The following is a 17,939-nucleotide window of genomic DNA, read 5'->3' as shown; positions in this document are numbered from 1 at the left end:
TGCAGAAGTTAAAAAAAAAGGAAATTGTTTTTTTTTTTTTTTGCCGGAAAGTAAACCATGGTCTGAAGCTATACTGCAGCTTACGTGGCGTGAATTCCCGCAGCCGATGCCTTTAAAGGGAAGCTGAAACGGTTTTTCGAGAATTCGAGGTTATTCAAGAATTCGAATTTATCAAGCTTCAAGATAAACAGTGCAAAGTATTTTTGCACTAGCATTTAAAATGGTGACATAATTGTCGATTAAAACCGCAACGATGTTTAGGCTTCTCCTCACTACGTTGGAGGAGTGCGAGGAAGCTCGGCAGTGACGTCATTGTTGCCGAAACTTCAGTGTATGCTGCTTACGCCTGCATGCTGCTGTGCGTCGTCAGAGGGCGCCATACAATGCATTGTGAGCTTCACCTTCTAAGGCGTCGGTTTTCTTCCACGGAATAATCATTTCCTCGCTGGAAACACAGTGCCGTCATACGTGACGTCATTATCGGGGCCTCTGCCCGTCGCTGTGCACTTCAGAGAAGCCTGAACGCCGACGACGACTTTATTCGGCGATTACGCCACCATTTAAAATGTTAGAGAAAAACGATTTCGCAGGCTTTACCAGCATATTTTGCACATTCGGCAAGCTAAAACTCATCGAATTTTAAAACCGCTAAGCCCTTAGTATCTTAATATGCTGAATAGACATGTATACTCCAGTTTTGCACCAGCCAATTATAATTTTTTTAGAACTCGTGGCTACCAATTTCTATTTCTTCACTGCTGAACAGCCAATTTACTTTATTTACACTCGGCACCGATGAGACCTGAGTGTAAAAAAAAATTACTATAAATTACTCTTCATACAGAAGTGTTCCCTTTTACACTGCTCTGATCTGTACAGTATCTTGCCGGAAAGTATACCGTGGATAGAGCCATGTTGCAGCCTCCAGGGTGTGCATTCCCGTAGGCGATGCCTCTCGGACTGCATTATCTAATCATCTCTCTTAATCTGCTTAATATACATGTGTACCTGTTTTTACCACCCAATGTCATTTTTTTTTAACCTCGTGGGAAAGAGTTTATATTTCTTCACTGCTGACCACATTTACTCGTTAGGACTGATGCTTGGGTGAGTTCGTATGCCATGTTTAAGAAGAACAGCGCGAAAAGACAAGTACTAAAGGAAGACACCTGTCTGTGTGCATCTTGCTTTAGCCCTTGTCTTTTCGCGCCGTTCTTCTTGAACAGATTTACTTATTACTCTCGGCACCGAAGAGCCTTGAGTGTAAATGAATTTACTATAAATTACTCTTCATTTCCAAAGGTTCCCTTTTACACCGCTCACAAATGCACACACCGTTCTGTCAACACGTTTCTGTCAAAATATCAGCAACGCCGTTCTGTCAAAATATCAGCAGCGGATGCGCGGCACTGACATCATTATGGCGCAGCACGACAGGAGTCCGGCCGAGTACTTGTTGCGGCGTATCTCCTCCTCGTCGACTGGCTGCTCGGAGTCGGAGCTGGAACTGGAGGCGCCGCCGCCAGCGCCACCAGCGGCGGCCGCAGCGGGAGCGGCGCCGCCCTCAGGCGCAATGTCTGTGCGGCCAGCGGAGCGGCGTCGGCATAGCAATGTCGCCAGTCCCACCAAGGGCACAAAGATGCCCAGCAGGAGGCACAGCAGCGCTAGCATCGCCAGGAGCGGGAGGTCACCCAGGAGCTGTGAGGAGCAGAGGTTACAAAAAAAAAATTAATTAAAAGATCCCCTGTGCTCCTTGGTTTCTGTGGCTGTTGGCTTCTCTCATATTTATAACGAGCCCCTCATTCCCCTTCCCTTGTTTGCTTAATTGCTTAGCGAGGGCCTCGGTTCTGGCAGCCTTGACGCCATAGGAAGCATAAGAGGGTTCTTACGCAGCTTCCACCCTCGCCGTTCGATGGCGTTCTACGTCACACCAGCGGTAACTCAGGACGTTCCACGTCCGCCGCTTACGAACGTGGGTGGCGCTGATGAACACTCTCAAGGTTATTTGTAAACATAGATACCCCCGAAAGCAAAAGGTTTGACTGCCGTCGCCGTAGCTCAGAGGTAGAGCACCGGACACGTAATTCGGAGGTCGTGGGTTCGGATCCCACCGGCGGCATGTGGTTGTTTTTTCTTCTGCTTTTCTAATCAATTAGCTTTAAGCGACAACATATTCAGTAATATTCTTACTTGATCAACACCACAAAAAAATTAATTAAAAGATCCCCTGTGCTCCTTGGTTTCTGTGGCTGTTGGCTTCTTTCACAATCATTCAATGAGTACGAATATTTTAAGCCTAAATTTTATATCCACGCCTTAAAGGGCAACTGCAGCACTTTTTTAAGAATTTCGCGATATTCAAGGATTCACATCTATGTAGGCTGTCGGTAAAGCATGCCAAGTGTTTCTGCACTAGCATTTAAAACAGTGACGTAATCGACGATTGAATTTTGCGCTTCTCCTCAATGCACCGGAGGAGTGCAGGGAAAATCAGCGTGACGTCACGGAAGGTATGATTTCAAATTACCGCTGTTGTCAGCCACACCTTACCCTGACTCTTTAGACGCTGTCACACAACTCTCAGCAGGGTTTGCCTTCGGTGGTGTTAGTTTTTTCCTTCAAAGCAGGCGTTTCTGCGGTGGATCATGCGCCCCCCACTTGGCGTTGTGCGCTGCGGAGAAGCTTTGAAGGGCGTTCGGATTTTAATCGGCGATTACTTCACTATTTCAAGTGCTAGCCCAAAAATACTTCGCACGCTTTACCTGCAAGTTCCACACATCCGACCCTCTTAAGCTCGTTGATTTCTAAAACCTATGCAGTTTCCCTTTAAGAAAGCCAGTTATGGAGTTTTTCGAAGAAAAACAGACACGATTAATCAGAAGCGAGAGCTATTTTATGAAGGCCTTCCCGTATGGTTCCACGCATAGCCCGTGTCATCAGTGCCCATGATGTCATCGCCAAGCGCTGACGAGCAGCTCTTGGTGGAGCCAAGGTCGACCGCAGATGCCGCAGAGCGCTACATGTCGGCACAGCTGCACTTCTATTATTGTCGGAAATAACTTACCTAAGCCTGTTGTGAAGCTCCGCCCACATTCAGGAGTGCCACACAGAGTTCCTCCGCGACAAAAAAGTAGTCAGTTGTCAAAGCTTTTTCTTGTTACCGAAACAAGAAGCTAATTGCAAGACAAGATTGTAACCTCAAGAATTCTGATGCCTCTGCCTTGTTCGGTATAGTTAGAGATTAAAAAGCTCGCCCATGCCGACCCTCTACTTATCGCATTCTATCGGCATTATTGAGCTAAGCCGCTAATATTACCTGAGCCCGATTTTTTAGGCATGTAGGGCATTTCGTACAAATGGTGAGAATAGTTGGAAATAGAATGTTGAAATACCAGAATTTGGGAGCTAAACACCGGAGGGATCTTGGAATTACTTTTATGTTTTCAAGATGAGCATAACACCGAAAAGAATGCGTCATCTGACAAGATCGATGCCAGATTAGTTTGTTGAGTATTTGGTCCGCACAAGAGCATAAGGCTGTCAAGGGGCGTTACCAGAATGGTTTCAACCAAAGCATCAAAACTCTGGGGAGACGACGTGCATAGGAGCATGGCTTCCGCATTTGTAGCAAGAGCTACACTACGCCAGCTCTTCGAGCCTTCAGCGTGGCACCCCTTGTGCGTTGTGGAGGCCCCGTTGGTCACGTGGGTAGGTCACGTGGTGCTGCTGCTGCCGGCTGCGCGGCGCGCCGGCGAAACCTAGCTGCAATAACTGTGCGCATGCGCCCTGTCGAGTGGGGGGGGGGGGAGTGGAAAGAGGGAGAGGGAATCACTCCAGCTCTCGCGTCACTCCAGGTTTAGCCAAAGCTAAACCACAGCCAATTGTTTTCCCCGCAGTTAATACAGTTAACTCTGTGCCTCCTGCAAATAGTCTCCCAAGGACTCATCACAGTCATCATGATCATCTCCAACACCATACCCAACACCATCCTGGTCACATGTGCTGTAGGGTGAATGCGGGGGCAGGGTAGCTGCTGATAGCGCTGGACAGGGCTGGTCGGTGATCAGTTGTAGCTCCTATTGATAATCGCTTATGTGGCGGCTGCTAGCGTTGGACGGGGCTGTTGAGTGACCAGGTACCGAGTTGGAGAACACTGAACTGCGCCAGCGAGGTCAACCAAATAAAGTCTGCGGTTGTCCTATTCATTTCTCTGTCTCGTCTATTGGCGCACTTGTATGTTTTCTATCATGTTCGGTAGAGGGCGTAGGCTTCTGATGATGGTGATTTGATTTTAATGACGCTAGGGCAATGGGGTGCTAAGGAGGAGTAAAGAGTAAAAGACCTGTTATTCTTCAGCGTTTCGCCCCAAGAAGTCGAGCACCAGACCGGGGGGGGGGGGGGGGGGGGGGGGGGGGGGGGGGGCGGTGGCACTGGGGTTCGAACTCCGTACCTGACGTATACGAGGCGAATGCTCGAAACCACTAGGACACCGTTGCGATACAGAGGCCTCGATGGGTACTCGATCGGATTGCATTCCTACAGCGTCTGTACACAACGTTCAGAGCATGCGGCAGAGAAGTTGTTGTTTTTTTCAAGAAAACTCACCGAAAGGTAGTTATTTTTGAAGTAACTTAGCGGATCTTCGATGAACTTGTCCGTTAGAAACACTGGAAAGCAGAAAAAAAGGAAAACGAGAAAGTTGCTAAGACGCGAACAAAAATACTACTATGAATATTATTATATTTTCGTAAACCGCATTGTCCGAGGAGCTTCTAGCGAGGCTACAAATTAAAAAAAGCTGGTCTACAACAAGTTCCACTTCAAAATTTTGGGGACGCTGAAGCTCCGCCTTAAGGGTATGCAGCAACCTAAGGGGTTTCGCTTGTATGTCCACAAAGTTCTTTCTTCGTTTTTTTTTTGGCTCGCTGATCAAAGAAGGGTTCAAAATATCCGGCTTACACCTGGGCACCTTCGCCGACACAAAGAGGGCCGCGACGAGATGGCCGTACGCGTAGAGGAGGCGCGGCGTCCGGGACTCGTAGACGTCTTCAGAGGACTCGAAGTAGTAGGCGCGGAGGTTATTGGAGAATTTGAGCTTGATCGGCGACAGGCAGTCTGGAACGCGCGGTAAACATCAGGAGGTCGTTTCTGCACGGTATCGAACACACGAAAACAAGAGCGCAAAGCTGACCGTGACCACAGAGGGCGCAACAGGAGCGCCGACTTTCAAGGGAAAAATTTCAGCATTAAACACTTCCGGATACCATTTTAAGTAAATTCAAGGGAATGTTTTCCCAAAATCGCGGCAAAGCCAAAGCAGAAACTAGAGCCGTTAATTTCCGAACCATCTTAAATTCCAGGCGCTAAGCGAATAACACTTTGCTCTATCCTACTGCCTATGCAGAATTTCAAGGAGAGTCTGTTCAAAAAGAGCAACTTTTGCCGAAGCGTCACGTCACTCGGCCATCTCCGCAGCGGTCTCGCGTCATTTCTAGCGATTGGTACACGGCCCTTCTTAACGACTAAATCATCGTCGTCCTCATCTTTCGACCGCGCGTTCAGTTCGAACAAATACGCATATAATAGAAGCGTGCCCACACAGTGGACCCAGTTGAGTCAAAAGATAGGTAGGCTCGCCTGTGTACAAAAGCCAGCTTTGTGGTGCTGCACACTAATGTGGGAAGGCGGCCAGGGTAGCCGAACGCGTTAGTAAAGAAGAACAGCGAACAAGCGGTAAGACACTTCAAGCAGCGAAAACAGCTAGGAACGCTGGGTGCGGACAGTCGCGGCTCTTGCCTGATTTTTAACTGAGGCGTGGACTTGTTTAGCCAATAACTTTTTCTCCTTTCAGCCATCTTCCTTCAGCAAGTCTGAGAGGAAGGAAGGTATTGCAGCACCAGCATAGATAGATGAAAGTCCAGGCTGCTTTGTCAATCCGCTTTGTATAGTTCCCGTTTATTTTTTGGTTTATTGGTTGGTTTATTAGTTTATTGGGGTTTGACGTCCCGAAGCAACGCATGCTATGAGGGACGAAAATTTCGACCACCTGTGGTTCCCGTTTATACTTACAGAAATGCTTCGGCGCGGCAGATAAGATCCAGACGCAGAAACACACCACAGAGCGCTCTGTGGCGTGTTTTTTATGTCTTGTCCTTGTCTGCCGCGCCGAAGCATTTCTTGAAGTATGGATTACCAATTGGCCTACAAAACAACCCTTCTTACCGTTAATAGTTCTGACCATCCCTTGTTTATTCGCATGCATTGCAAACCTTGCAGCATCATGAGTTTGTTGTCATTTTCCGGCTCTCTGTCCAATGCCGCACAATCTACCTCCTGGAGCTTAACCACGTTCTGCATGCTTATAGAACCCAACAGCGACCTTGACCGTCTTAATAACCCAACCCCTGCATGACACTCACAGGTGGGGTCTGGATCGTAGACGACGTCGGACGGGTAGGTCTCAAGCTGCAGTCGGCGCCGCGCTGATGCCACGAGTGCCGGGCTCAGCAGCCAGAACACCAGGAGCAGGGAGGTAGCGGACAGTAGCGGTGGAAGTCCTCTGTCTCCTCTCCCTCCCGGAGCGGGCCGCCTCCTCGCCATTGCGGGGAGACAGCGGAGGACGACTGGTCCTGGTATCGCTCGACCGTTGGGGAGGACAGGGCACTCCTCGTGCACAAATATCCGCCTTCGGCTACGCAAAGATGACGTTTGCGGCTTCATGGCGGATACGGTCTGTTTTAAGGCGAAAGCCTTTAAGGGCTCATACTATCGTCCGTTAACAAATCAGAATCAGAATTTTTTTATTAGTCAATCATTTGAGCAGTGTACAATGATATGCAGAAGGAGATCCCATAGTCGAATGACTGAAAGGGGACCTCCTGTTCATAATAACATTGAGTTAAGTAAATTAAGCGCAGCATTTTAAGAATGAAAGATGGTACCAAATTAAGACGCAATAAAAACATGTGTAGACAAAGAACGCAAACTAAGGAACACAGACTACAAAGAAAAAGAAAAAAGGAAGATAAAAAAAGAAAGAAACAAAGAAACTAATGGTCAACTGTCTGCTATCAAGAAATGCTTTAAGGTCTGTTTAAAATTAAATACCGAACGCGAGTTTTTACATTCAAAGGTAAGGTGTTCCATAGGGAAATCGATGAGTACTGAACAGTCTGCTTGCCATAGTTAGTACGAACAAAGCGTGTCACACGCGTTTAACTCGGGAACTAAAAAAGATAGAAGGAAACCAGTGGTTGCTTCAAACAGAGGACAAAAAATGAACCTAGAAGCCAAGTTTGATGACTGAAGACTAATTAGTTAATTAATCATAGGTAAGAATGTCGAAATTGCGTTGAAATAGCGCGGACGTCGATATAGCCACGGGAACGATGTGATGTCACGTCCACCGGAAGTCGTCACGGCATAGTGAAAATTGTCACAGGATGGTCGGAAAAACGTTGGATTTGTGTCAGATTAGGTGAAAAATTGTGTAATTAAGCGTAATTAACACTTAAGATCTCCGAAAGATGTATAATTTGGGTATCGATATAGCCGCGGCAACAGTGTGACGTCACATCCGCCGGTAGTCGTCACGGCATAGTGTCCTCGGCTTTCGCCTCTCAACCCTTTAGTTGCCAAAGTGTCTTCGCAATTTTTAACTCGACAGCGTTAAAGGCCGCGTTACGCTGAAAATCCGGCCTCGGCAATGTCGGCATTGTGAGCGAAAAAGTACGGTCATGGCCCTGACGGGTGTTCCCCAGAGCGCAACCTAGGCGGCAGGTGGGACACCTAGGTCACGTGACCATGCGGCGTCATCACAACCTGCACATTAGATAGTGAGCAAACTGCACACTGTGGCAGGTGGTAGTTAAATTGATTGGTCGCTCGGGAATAGCAACCTGGGTCGTATAAGACCTACCGCAGGGAGCACCTGCCATCGCAGGGCAGTGGCGCATCGCTTAACCGCTGCACCACTGCACCAGGAGGGGTATGAGGACTGGCAGGGATCTGTATGAATGTAAAGTAGAGAATGAACTTCTGCGTATATGAGAATTAACACATTACGCTATTGCGTCATACCCTTAAGGCGGAGCTTAAGTGTCACCTCCAGTTTTTGTTTATGATGCTGATTTGTTCTCAAGTTCACAGCGACAGCTTTGCCAAAGAGTGCCACAGGTGATGTATTATTCGGTCTGCATCAGACGGTTCGAAGACCTATTTTTAAAGGTCATATCGTAATGGAGAAAAACCGAGCACTTGATAGGGGAAAGCTTGTACCATTTGAAAAAACGGTTGGGTATCGAACCCACCGGGGATCGAACCTTGTACATCCCGCATGCGAAGTTGATGATTACACCTCACAAGAACACCATTGCAAAGTTTCTGCTAGAGTTAAAGAAAAGGTATACTGACGGGGCTGAACACAATGTAACAAAACGTGTCCACTACACAGTTCGACACGATATTGGGCCGAGGTGCAAATTTAATGAACATTCTGTCTAAAAAATAGCGAACAAAATGAGGCAATCAATAGGAACGAGATACGAAATCGCAACGCGAAATTAGCACAAGGTGTTGATTCCCTAGAACCGACGCGCACACGGTGGTCCGCACTTAATGTGTGCATGGAAATACGCGACCTTGCTCTTCGAAGCGCTCGTACGTTCGACACGGCCACGCAGTGAAGTGATATTGCGTACATGCAGGACCTCAAGGTAGTGCTTCGCGTCAACTCTGCCTTAGCTTTGATGCGCAGGACAAACTTGGCGGGGTCACACACTAGCGTGCTCACTTTTAAGTGTGGTTCACCGTGTACGTCAATAAATCGCGATAATGTCGAATCTTCGGCCTGTTGGTTCATATCTCGGAGTTGTAGCGCATCAAAAGCCAAGGGACGGTGAACGAGCTGGACTCACAGCACTGCGTGCGCATAGGTGTAGTACGCCCGTGTGAGAATCCCCCGGCGACTACAGAAACGCTTTATGGCAGCTTAGAATAGCTTGAAGCTCGACTTGAGGCTTACCGCCACAGAAGCGTGGACTAGGAACACACAAGGACCGGACATCTCTTAAAGATGCTTCACCTACGTCGACGCCAAGGCACGATGAGCGATGCCAACCATACCGTATAACCTTGTACTACATCGGCATAAAAAACGCGTGATTGTTAACATGACTTCGCAATCTCTACGCACTCAATGAATTAAAGCTACGCAAGGACACACTTACCTGCTCTGTGAAGAAAGCAGATAATATCCTAGCTCGCAGAGCGGCTCGGTATGGTGGACCGTTCTCCTGCTCGGATCTTCTTCTTCTGCACGAGCGGTCGTGGCCCATGAGCGCGAGACGCAGTCGTCATGACACCAGGGAACCGCGCTTCAAGTTAGATGATGATGATGGGAGGGTTCCGGGCTGTCACAGTTCGTCGACAGCAGTACCATCTCGCGGCTGCACTCCGCTCAAGGCTATGGCCTAGTATATGCTGAGCACCCACCATAGCTCCTCGAAAGAGAGAGAGAGAGAGAGAGTCAAAGCGTATATACATTGCTCATAGCGTCTTGGGAGTCTTGGGAGGAATCCGTAGTACAGGACTCTTGCGGCGGCTGTGGCAACTTGGGCCCGTTCGACCAGTGAAAGCTGATCACTGGATTCCCATCTGGACAGCGCTACCTCCCCACGCTCCCGCGTGTCATTGTGTAAGACTGGGACTCCAGGGTTGTGTTGGAATCCCATGTGATGTGGTGCAGTGTGGCTGCCTCTCCGCACCATGGGCATGCGAGCCAGTATGTACTGGTGTGTATATTATTTAGGATAAATAAGCATGGATGTGTGTTTGTTTGGAGCTGTATCCAACTTACAGTCTGCTCTTTAGTGAGTTCGCTATGTGGTGGGGGATAGATCCTCCTTAGTCCCCTGAGGTGCTCCAGTATGTCGCCGTACGTCTGGGTAACTGGCTGGAGTCCCAATGCCCCAGCCGTCGCTCGGTTAGTATGAAATCGAGAGATGGCGTCCTCTGCATGGTTGCCGACCGGGCCGGCATGTCCCGCTGCCCACGTGATAGGATGTTTTTCTTCGCTTGAGCCACCTTGGGTTAGAACGAGGACAGCATTCTTGCCAATTCTGCCTAGCAGGAAATTCCTACAGACAGTTCTGCGAGTCCGAGATGATTACTAGGGATTTGCCTCTTCTGTTGCCTCCTGGAACTATGGCATCTACCGGCCTACCTCATATTGGCGATTTACACGATCTTGAGGGGGCGACTCTGTTTATACACGTTTTTTTCTTCGCTGTATACCTCAGACTTGTCACAATAATAGTCATACAGTGGCGTTACGGAGGACTGATTCTGGGCTCAGCCTACGTAAATCGTATTTATGTCAAATTTCACGATAACCTCGCGCTTTTTTTTTTTTCGACAGTGAAGACCTCGTGTCACTCATTGTTTTGTTGCTCAACCGTATCAAAGAACTGCGCCCGACGATTACTTCGTTACAGCCGTAGCTTCGTTATAGCTCGTGTTGACCGAGCTTACAAGGGGAATCCTGAGTCCTTCGTTATATCCATTATTTTGTTATAAATCGTTTCGTTGTTGCGAGGTTCTGCAGTAAGTGAGAGGCGAAGAGCTAAACCGCTGCTTAGCGTCTGAAAAAAAGGCTGGCTTGAATGCGTAGTGGAGAACGGTGGACGCGCACTTTGTAGAGAATTTATAATCTATAACATTGACGTTGGGGACTTGCACAGCGGCTGAATAACTAAACTGGAAGCGCAGTTTTTTTTTTTGCATTTAATACTTCAGGTGCGCAAGCGAACGTCATGGGGCTAGCGCACAGAACAAGTTAGAAACGTTCTTATTGTCGCACGAGCTTTAAAAGCTATAGCTTACCCCGTTTCGCGTTTTCTCACGCTCATCAATTTTAATGGCGACGTGCTACTTATACTGACACCGTCCATTCATCGTCATCGTTCTCCTGGAAACACGACTGCGCGGAATGCGCGCGAGCTCGCCTTAGAAAGAAAGAAGCCGAAGTGTCTGGCAAGCGAATGCTCCGCTTTTGGGCTGCTGCCGACGTCCGCTGCAGTCGCCTACTTTGACGTACACAACCGTGCCTGACGTACTAAACCACGCGTGACAATATGATTAGAGATACGACAGAAGCCAACAGCCACAGAAACCAAGGGGCATAGGGGATTTTTAGTTTTATTTATTTATTTTGTGGTGTCGATAAATTTAGAATATTACTGAATATGTTATCGCTTAAAGCCAATTGATTAGAAAAGCAGAAAAAAAAACAACCACATGCCGCCGGTGGGATCCGAACCGACGACCTCCGAATTACGCGTCTTGGTTTCTGTGGCTGTTGGCTTCTGTCGTATTTATAACGAGCCCCTCATTCCCCTTCCCTTGTTTGCTTAATTGCTTAGCGAGGGCCTCGGTTCTGGCAGCCTTGACGCCATAGGAAGCATAAGAGGGTTCTCACGCAGCTTCCACCCTCTCCGTTCGATGACGTTCTACGTCACACCTGCGGTAACTCAGGACGTTCTACGTCCGCCGCTCATGAACGTGGGTGGCGCTGATGAACACTCTCAAGGTTAGGTTACTTGTAAACATAAATACCCCCGAAAGCAGAAGGTTTGACAGCCGTCGCCGTAGCTCAGAGGTAGAGCACCGGACGCGTAATTCGGAGGTCGTGGGTTCGGATCCCACCGGCGGCATGTGGTTGTTTTTTCTTCTGCTTTTCTAATCAATTGGCTTTAATATTCTAAATTTATCAACACCACAAAATAAATAAATAAAACTAAAATCCCCTATGCCCCTTGGTTTCTGTGGCTGTTGGCTTCTGTCGTATTTATAACGAGCCCCTCATTCCCGTTCCCTTGTTTGCTTAATATGATTAGAGAGTTCGCCAGTAATACTATTTGGCGGACAGCAGAAAACCTAGGTTGTAGGTTGAATATTAAACTAGTTAAGTAATTTCTGATACATTTTTAAATATTAGAGTCAGGCATCTTTGTTACAAATAAACATTTCTAGATTATTGTTAGTAAAATCTGCATCGGTTTTTAGAATTCTGAAACCGCGCAATTTAAAAATCGCGCTCTTATGGCAAGCATTTAACCAGGCCCATCAGTCTCGTCGCTCCGTGACGCACGTGTCACGTAATCCTCTCTGCCACGCTTCGGCTGACGCAGCAAGCAGGAGTGAGCACCGCAGCGTGGACAGGACAGAGAAGGACAGATGCATGCGCCACCACTGAGAGGGTGCGGGTTAGGAGGGATGCTTACTCGGCTAGGCTTATCGCGTCAGGTCACACAGGACTATTCGGGTACAAGAAAACTTACGTAAAATACGTTTTACAGAAAGTCATCTCGAGTCGTACCAGAACTCGTTCCGTGGTTAGCTCTCGTTCTGGCTTTGTTTCGGCCGTTTTGTTTTCCACCAGTTCGCTTTTTTTCATGTATGTGTAGACAAACCAAATTGCTTGTATGTAACGGTACAAGAAGATGCAAGCATCGAACCGGTATAGGAAGCTGTCCACTTTGCAGTAATAAACGCGATGCTGCATTTCAGAAGGGTCTTCAATCGTAGCCATGCACGAGACCCTCATGAAGTGGATTGTTGTTTGCGTGCCTTGTGAGTGCATGTAGGTATATTGCGGTTCCAAATTTTGCTTGTTAAATCTCACCTCTCATGTCAGCAATTGCAACGTCTTCGATTAGAACGTGCTTGTCACTTTGCGTGTGTTGTGTGCTACAACTGAGGAGAAAGAAAATTGGCTGCCCGTTTCCAAAACCAGCTCATTAGGCCTAGCAACGTTTCGATTCCGTGTGCTCTGCTAAAGTGTGTACGCGTTTAGAGGCGAAGGAGAGAGATGTAAACGGACCAGATGCCTTTGCTTAGTGCTTCTGATTAAATGCGACTCGACGTAATTCTTTTTAACCTTTTATTTCAGCAGCACGGCGTCATGGCTGTGGGCGTAGTAGATAAAGGAAAGCTTAAGATTTCACAGTGGAATCATAGATAAAAAGATTGTACACGAAGCAGCTCGGCTTATATGATCAAATAATTCAGTGCTGCTCGACACTTCTTGGCGGTGGCACAAAAGCGGCTTGAAGCCGGTAAGGCGTTTTGTTTTCAAGATGGCGTCCCCGCAACCCTCCACTGCCATTCTGTGCACAAGGCACGAGTGGCAACCGGTAACAACGTCACCGCTGCCTCGTCAGTGCGGCTTCAAGCCGAGACAGCTCTCTGATCAAGCTTGGACTGGCGTCCGCGTCAACGCCTGGTTATACTGAGAGTGCCTCGGGCTGGGCATAATCAATAGTTAACCTTGTGTGCGGTGTCGCCGTTCACTCTTCCGGAAGGCACTCCACGTAGGGTGGTGGCTCTGACTCCTGCATGATGCACTGGTCGTACGGTGGAGGCTTCGAGTCTTCTATGATCATAACCGCTTCGAGCGGGATGGAGAGCAGGTGATCGCTGCCGTCGACACAGACTTGGACGTACGACGGGGTCATCTCCTGGCAGGCGTCCAGGGAGGATCCGTAGAAGAGGTTGTGGCCAGAACGAGGCGAGTCGGGGGGCACCATTCCTGAAAAGATAATTGCAGCATGTACGGAGTGTTTCACCTAAGACTTTCAAGAATTTTTAAAAATAGGCTTTTTCAGTTAGAAAAGCGCTTTCTTCGGCGTAGCGTTGTCAGCGGTATAGTACAGCCTTTGTCAGAAGTATAGAGCCCAGGGGGTTTGCTTCTGGGCCACACTGCTTTGCTCGTAATTCTTGCTCAGCGTCCGAAATCTCCTGAAGGTAAGAAGATTTTTCGTCCTGCTCCCTCTGATGCGTAGGACTTCCATGAGTGCTACAGGAGCGCCACAATAGTGCTTTGAAGCAAACCCCCTGGGCTCTTAACTTTTGACAAAGGTTGTAGATCAGAGTACAGGCTGGTTAAGTAATAATGAATACTTAACTTTTTTAACTATTGCTGTTAGGCTTCCTAATTATTGAGAAGTGTGTAGCCCACCGTCATTGTTATCCATATCATTTTTTAGAATTTCGAAAACGAGGTTACCCTCGGCGCAGTGACCCAACAAATTTCGGCTATTTCGACGAGTTAGATGCACTGGAGAGGTTGCTTTACCTGCAAAATTCTCGAAAGTGCATGTATTTTGTCGCGATGTAGCCAAAATTCGTTGGGTCACAGCACCGAGGTTTCCCGCGTTTTCGAAATTGTAAAAAATGATATGGATGTTAGTTGCAGAGGGCTACACATCTTTTATAACTATGGAGCCTAAAAGTAATAGTGAAAAGTTAGCCATTCAGTACAGGTAATCAGCCTGCTAGTTAGCACTTTTTAGCTGTATTATGATATACTACATCGTTGACAGTGCTATGCCGAACAAGTCACTCTTCTAGCTGAAAAAGCATATTTAAAAAAACTGTGTAAAATCTTACGTGAAACAGCCTGTGTACGGTCCTCAAAGATAAATTTATACAAATGTGTTCCATGCGGCCTGCAAGCCACGCGACGGTCTTGTCGGCAGCAATGTACAGTCGCATACACAATATGGAACACACCTGGCCGGTCGGTCATCCTTGACGCAAAAAAAAAAAGACGCTTCCGAAATTGTTGCTATGCTGGTTCCCACAGAAGTATGAAGGCGTTTACTGATCGCCGCGTTTCGATGGAGGCGAAACGCAAAGGGGCCCGTGTACTGTGCTACATCAGTGCAATTTAGAGATCCCCTGGTGGTCGAAATTATCCGGAGCCCTCCACTACGGCGTCCCTCATAGCCCGAGTTGCTTTGAGATGTTAAACCCCATTAACCAACCGACCAACCAACATTAATTTGTTCGAGCATGGGATAAAAAAAAAACATTTGTTAAGGCGGTGAGGCAATATGCATTGAGAGGAGACAAAATTTTCTTTCTCTTCGCACTTTTTTTTCACAACTAAAAGTAATTTAATATTCATTTGCTGAATTTGCCTGCACGAGCCATGCTCAGCGCTTCTTTTTACACATGCAATCCTTAGAATGCACTTTAAAGAACCCCAGGTGGTCGAAATTTCCGGAGCCCTTCACTACGGCGTCTCTCATAGCCTGAGTCGCTTTGTGACGTTAAACCCCTCTAAACAAACCTATAGACTTTGTTTCATGGGAGTTTAATGTCCCAAAGCGACTCAGGCTATGAGGGACGCCGTAGTGGAGGGCTCCGGAAATTTCGACCACCTGGGGTTCTTTAACGTGCACTGACATCGCACAGAACACGGCCCTCTAACATTTCGCCTCCATTGAAATGCGACCGCCTCGGCAGGGATCAAACCCGCGTCTTGCGGGTCAGCAGCCGAGCACCATAACCGCTGAGCAGCCGCGGCGGCTCGACTTTTTTTTTCTATTATGCGAACGAACTATCGGACAAGCGTAATAATAATATGCTTACCGCTGTCGGTCTACTGTCGTCAGCCTGATTAAAGGGAACGCGAGAGCCTGTGGTCGATAACCTCGAATCCTACTTGTGGCGATATGTGGCGGCCGCGTTTCATAACGTGGTGGAAAGGGTTCCGCATGCCCTGCCTGCTTCTGGCAGTGAATGATCGCACCTCCATTTCCACTTGGCTTCTGAAAGCGGCCACCACGTATCGCGACAAGTAGGGTTCGAGGCTATCTGCCACGCGCTCTCGTGTTCCCTTTAATGAAAGTGACGACAGTACAATGACAATCAAAACGCCTCGGTCTATCAACACGTGCAAAGAAATCGACTGTGGCCAGTCTTGACCCTAACGACTCCGCATTTTTCTGTTAGTGTTAAAGGACGGTTATAAAGAAGAACGCGACGCTTGCAATAACGGTACCTAGAAAAAATGCTGCATATTTGTGGTCGCGGCAGCTATCCATGCTAAACCGCCCTCGCTACACGCTTGGCTGAGAAAGGCTGGGCGCGCACACTACATAACAAAGAATGACTAAAGTATAGTACCACAGTTTCAGCTATTAGCGCGTCACTGGTGCAAGAATGCGCATTGTTTTTGCGTTAGAACTTATAGGCAAAAAGAATTTATTCGAAAACATTTAAATTCTAGCATTCCGGACAGCGCCTGTACAATAGGCGCTTAGGAGAGCTTACACGTAACGACTAATAAATAAAACTCATTGTCGGCACCAACAAAGCTCACTGTAGAAAGCAATGAAGTGCCTATAGAGAGAGATGCGAACGACATAGGAGTTGCCTCGACTACTTGCTAGGCGTGCGGATGTCGGCTCGAAGAACAAATGCGCGGATACTGAATAAAACCAAAACCTCGTATATAACATACAGCGTTGACATTTCTATCATTAACTTGATCGTCACTTAGACCATTGCATCGGGCGAGGGAGTTGTCGAAACACCTCCTCTCTGGACTGTCGGAAACCGGTTTCGCGCCCGCTTCCGCTGTGCTATAGCGAGGTGCTCACGACAGTCCAGTGAACAACATGGCAGCGCCGAGGGAGGCCCTATTGCAAAGGTCTATAGAGGCACTTAATTCAAGTTTTCAACGGCTGGTACTATTCGGCTCAGCTCTTTCGATATACTTCAGTTCTTTCGGTTCAGTGTTTTATACACTCAGCATTGATAGCGCGCAGTTACAGACGCAAGGGAGATACGGACACACGGCTTACCGATGACGACCCGTTTGGAATAGACGTAGCGCAGATACGCCTCCGAAAGACACCAAACGGTAGCCAGCGACGCTGTGACGCAGACGACTGCTGTGGCGGCGTCCATGCTCGAATTGTGTTTTTGTTTCGCGGGCGTCGCTGTTTTCTGCGGAGCTGGTCGTCGCTGATCTTAGCTTTGCTTCGGTGGTTGAACAACAGCCAAGCCGATATGCCGTTATCGCGGTGGCGGACCGTATCGATGGCGAGGGGCGTGAGCTAGGCGAGCGCGTTATCTCATCGTCGTCGGAATATGCGGCCGCAAACACACCTTTCCTCTTTTCGGCCCGCGTGCACTGGTTTCCGCGACGGACTGTTTGACCCAGCCCGCGAACAAAGACGACTTCGGCGTGCGGGTCAGGAGGGCGGGGAAGAATTCCGGAGCGGTGTTTCCCGGACAGTGCGGTGGAAACTTCCAATCGATCTTTTAACTGCGCTGTGATTGAGAAGAGGCTTGCTTCTCCTGGATGCTGGTATGGTTTGGTTTGGTTTATTGGAGTTTAACGTCCCAAAGCAACTCAGGCTATGAGGGACGCCGTAGTGGAGGGCTCCGGAAATTTCGACCACCTGGGGTTCTTTAACGTACACTGACATCGCACAGTACACGGACCTCTTGCATTTCGCCTCCATCGAAATTCGGCCGCCGTAGCCTGGATCTAACCCGCGTCTTTCGGGTCAGCAGCCGAGCGCCGTAACCACTGAGCCACCGCGGCGGGACGCTGGTATGATTTGGTCTTCAGGGTTGCTGGAGGGCCGCCTGAAACTATTAAGGCGAAAGTCTTTAATGGCTCATGCTGTCGTTTTGTTAACAAAGCGTGTCACACGCGTTTAACTCGGGAACTAAAAAAAATATAAGAAGACTAATGGCTGCTTCAAATAGAGATGGAAAAAATGAACCTAGAAGCCAAGTTTGATGACTGCAGATTGATTAGTTAATTAGTTATGGTCAAAAATGTCGAAATCGCGCCGAAATAGCGCGGATGTCGATGTAGCCATGGGAACGGTCGGACGTCACATGCACCGGTAGTCGTCATGGCATAGTGAAAATTGGCACAGAATGGTCGGAAAAAAGACGGATTTGTGTCAAATCAGACGGAAAAATGTGTATCTAAGCGTAATTAACACTTAACATCCCCGAAAAGTGTGTAATTTGGGCATCGATATAGCCACGGGAACGGTGTTACGTCACATCCACCGGAAGTCGTCACGGCATAGTGTCCTCGGCTTTCACCTCTCAACACTTTTGTTGCC

The 17,939-nt window shown here is 48.1% G+C and overlaps 2 protein-coding genes across 2 annotated transcripts in view; both read right to left on the bottom strand.

Annotated features, from left to right (window-relative positions):
* LOC149348912 (uncharacterized) overlaps window positions 1–6,600 on the bottom strand; it is a 37,015-nt gene extending 30,415 nt beyond the window's left edge. Inside the window, exons 1-4 of the mRNA XM_089541866.1 lie at window positions 6,420–6,600; window positions 4,960–5,115; window positions 4,606–4,667; window positions 1,415–1,698 (exon numbers count right to left, since the gene is read on the bottom strand). Of these exons, the coding sequence (XP_089397992.1) occupies window positions 1,415–1,698; window positions 4,606–4,667; window positions 4,960–5,115; window positions 6,420–6,600 (683 nt within the window). The remainder of the gene's footprint in view (window positions 1–1,414; window positions 1,699–4,605; window positions 4,668–4,959; window positions 5,116–6,419) is intronic.
* A 6,320-nt stretch (window positions 6,601–12,920) lies between these two features.
* Window positions 12,921–16,849, bottom strand: LOC149348911 (uncharacterized). The gene is made up of 2 exons (XM_089585940.1): window positions 16,653–16,849; window positions 12,921–13,588 (listed from the first exon to the last, which is right to left on the bottom strand). Exons 1-2 carry the CDS (start codon window positions 16,756–16,758, stop codon window positions 13,347–13,349), a joined length of 348 nt encoding a protein of 115 aa, XP_089442066.1. The 5' UTR covers window positions 16,759–16,849; the 3' UTR covers window positions 12,921–13,346.
* Window positions 16,850–17,939: the final 1,090 nt, after the last annotated feature.

Source organism: Amblyomma mixtum, chromosome 4, assembly GCF_055824585.1.
Source record: "Amblyomma mixtum isolate Tamu chromosome 4, ASM5582458v1, whole genome shotgun sequence".
NCBI classification, from domain to species: domain Eukaryota; kingdom Metazoa; phylum Arthropoda; class Arachnida; order Ixodida; family Ixodidae; genus Amblyomma; species Amblyomma mixtum.
Note: the sequence above shows the minus strand (reverse complement) of the source record. Positions and strands in the feature narration are given on the sequence as shown.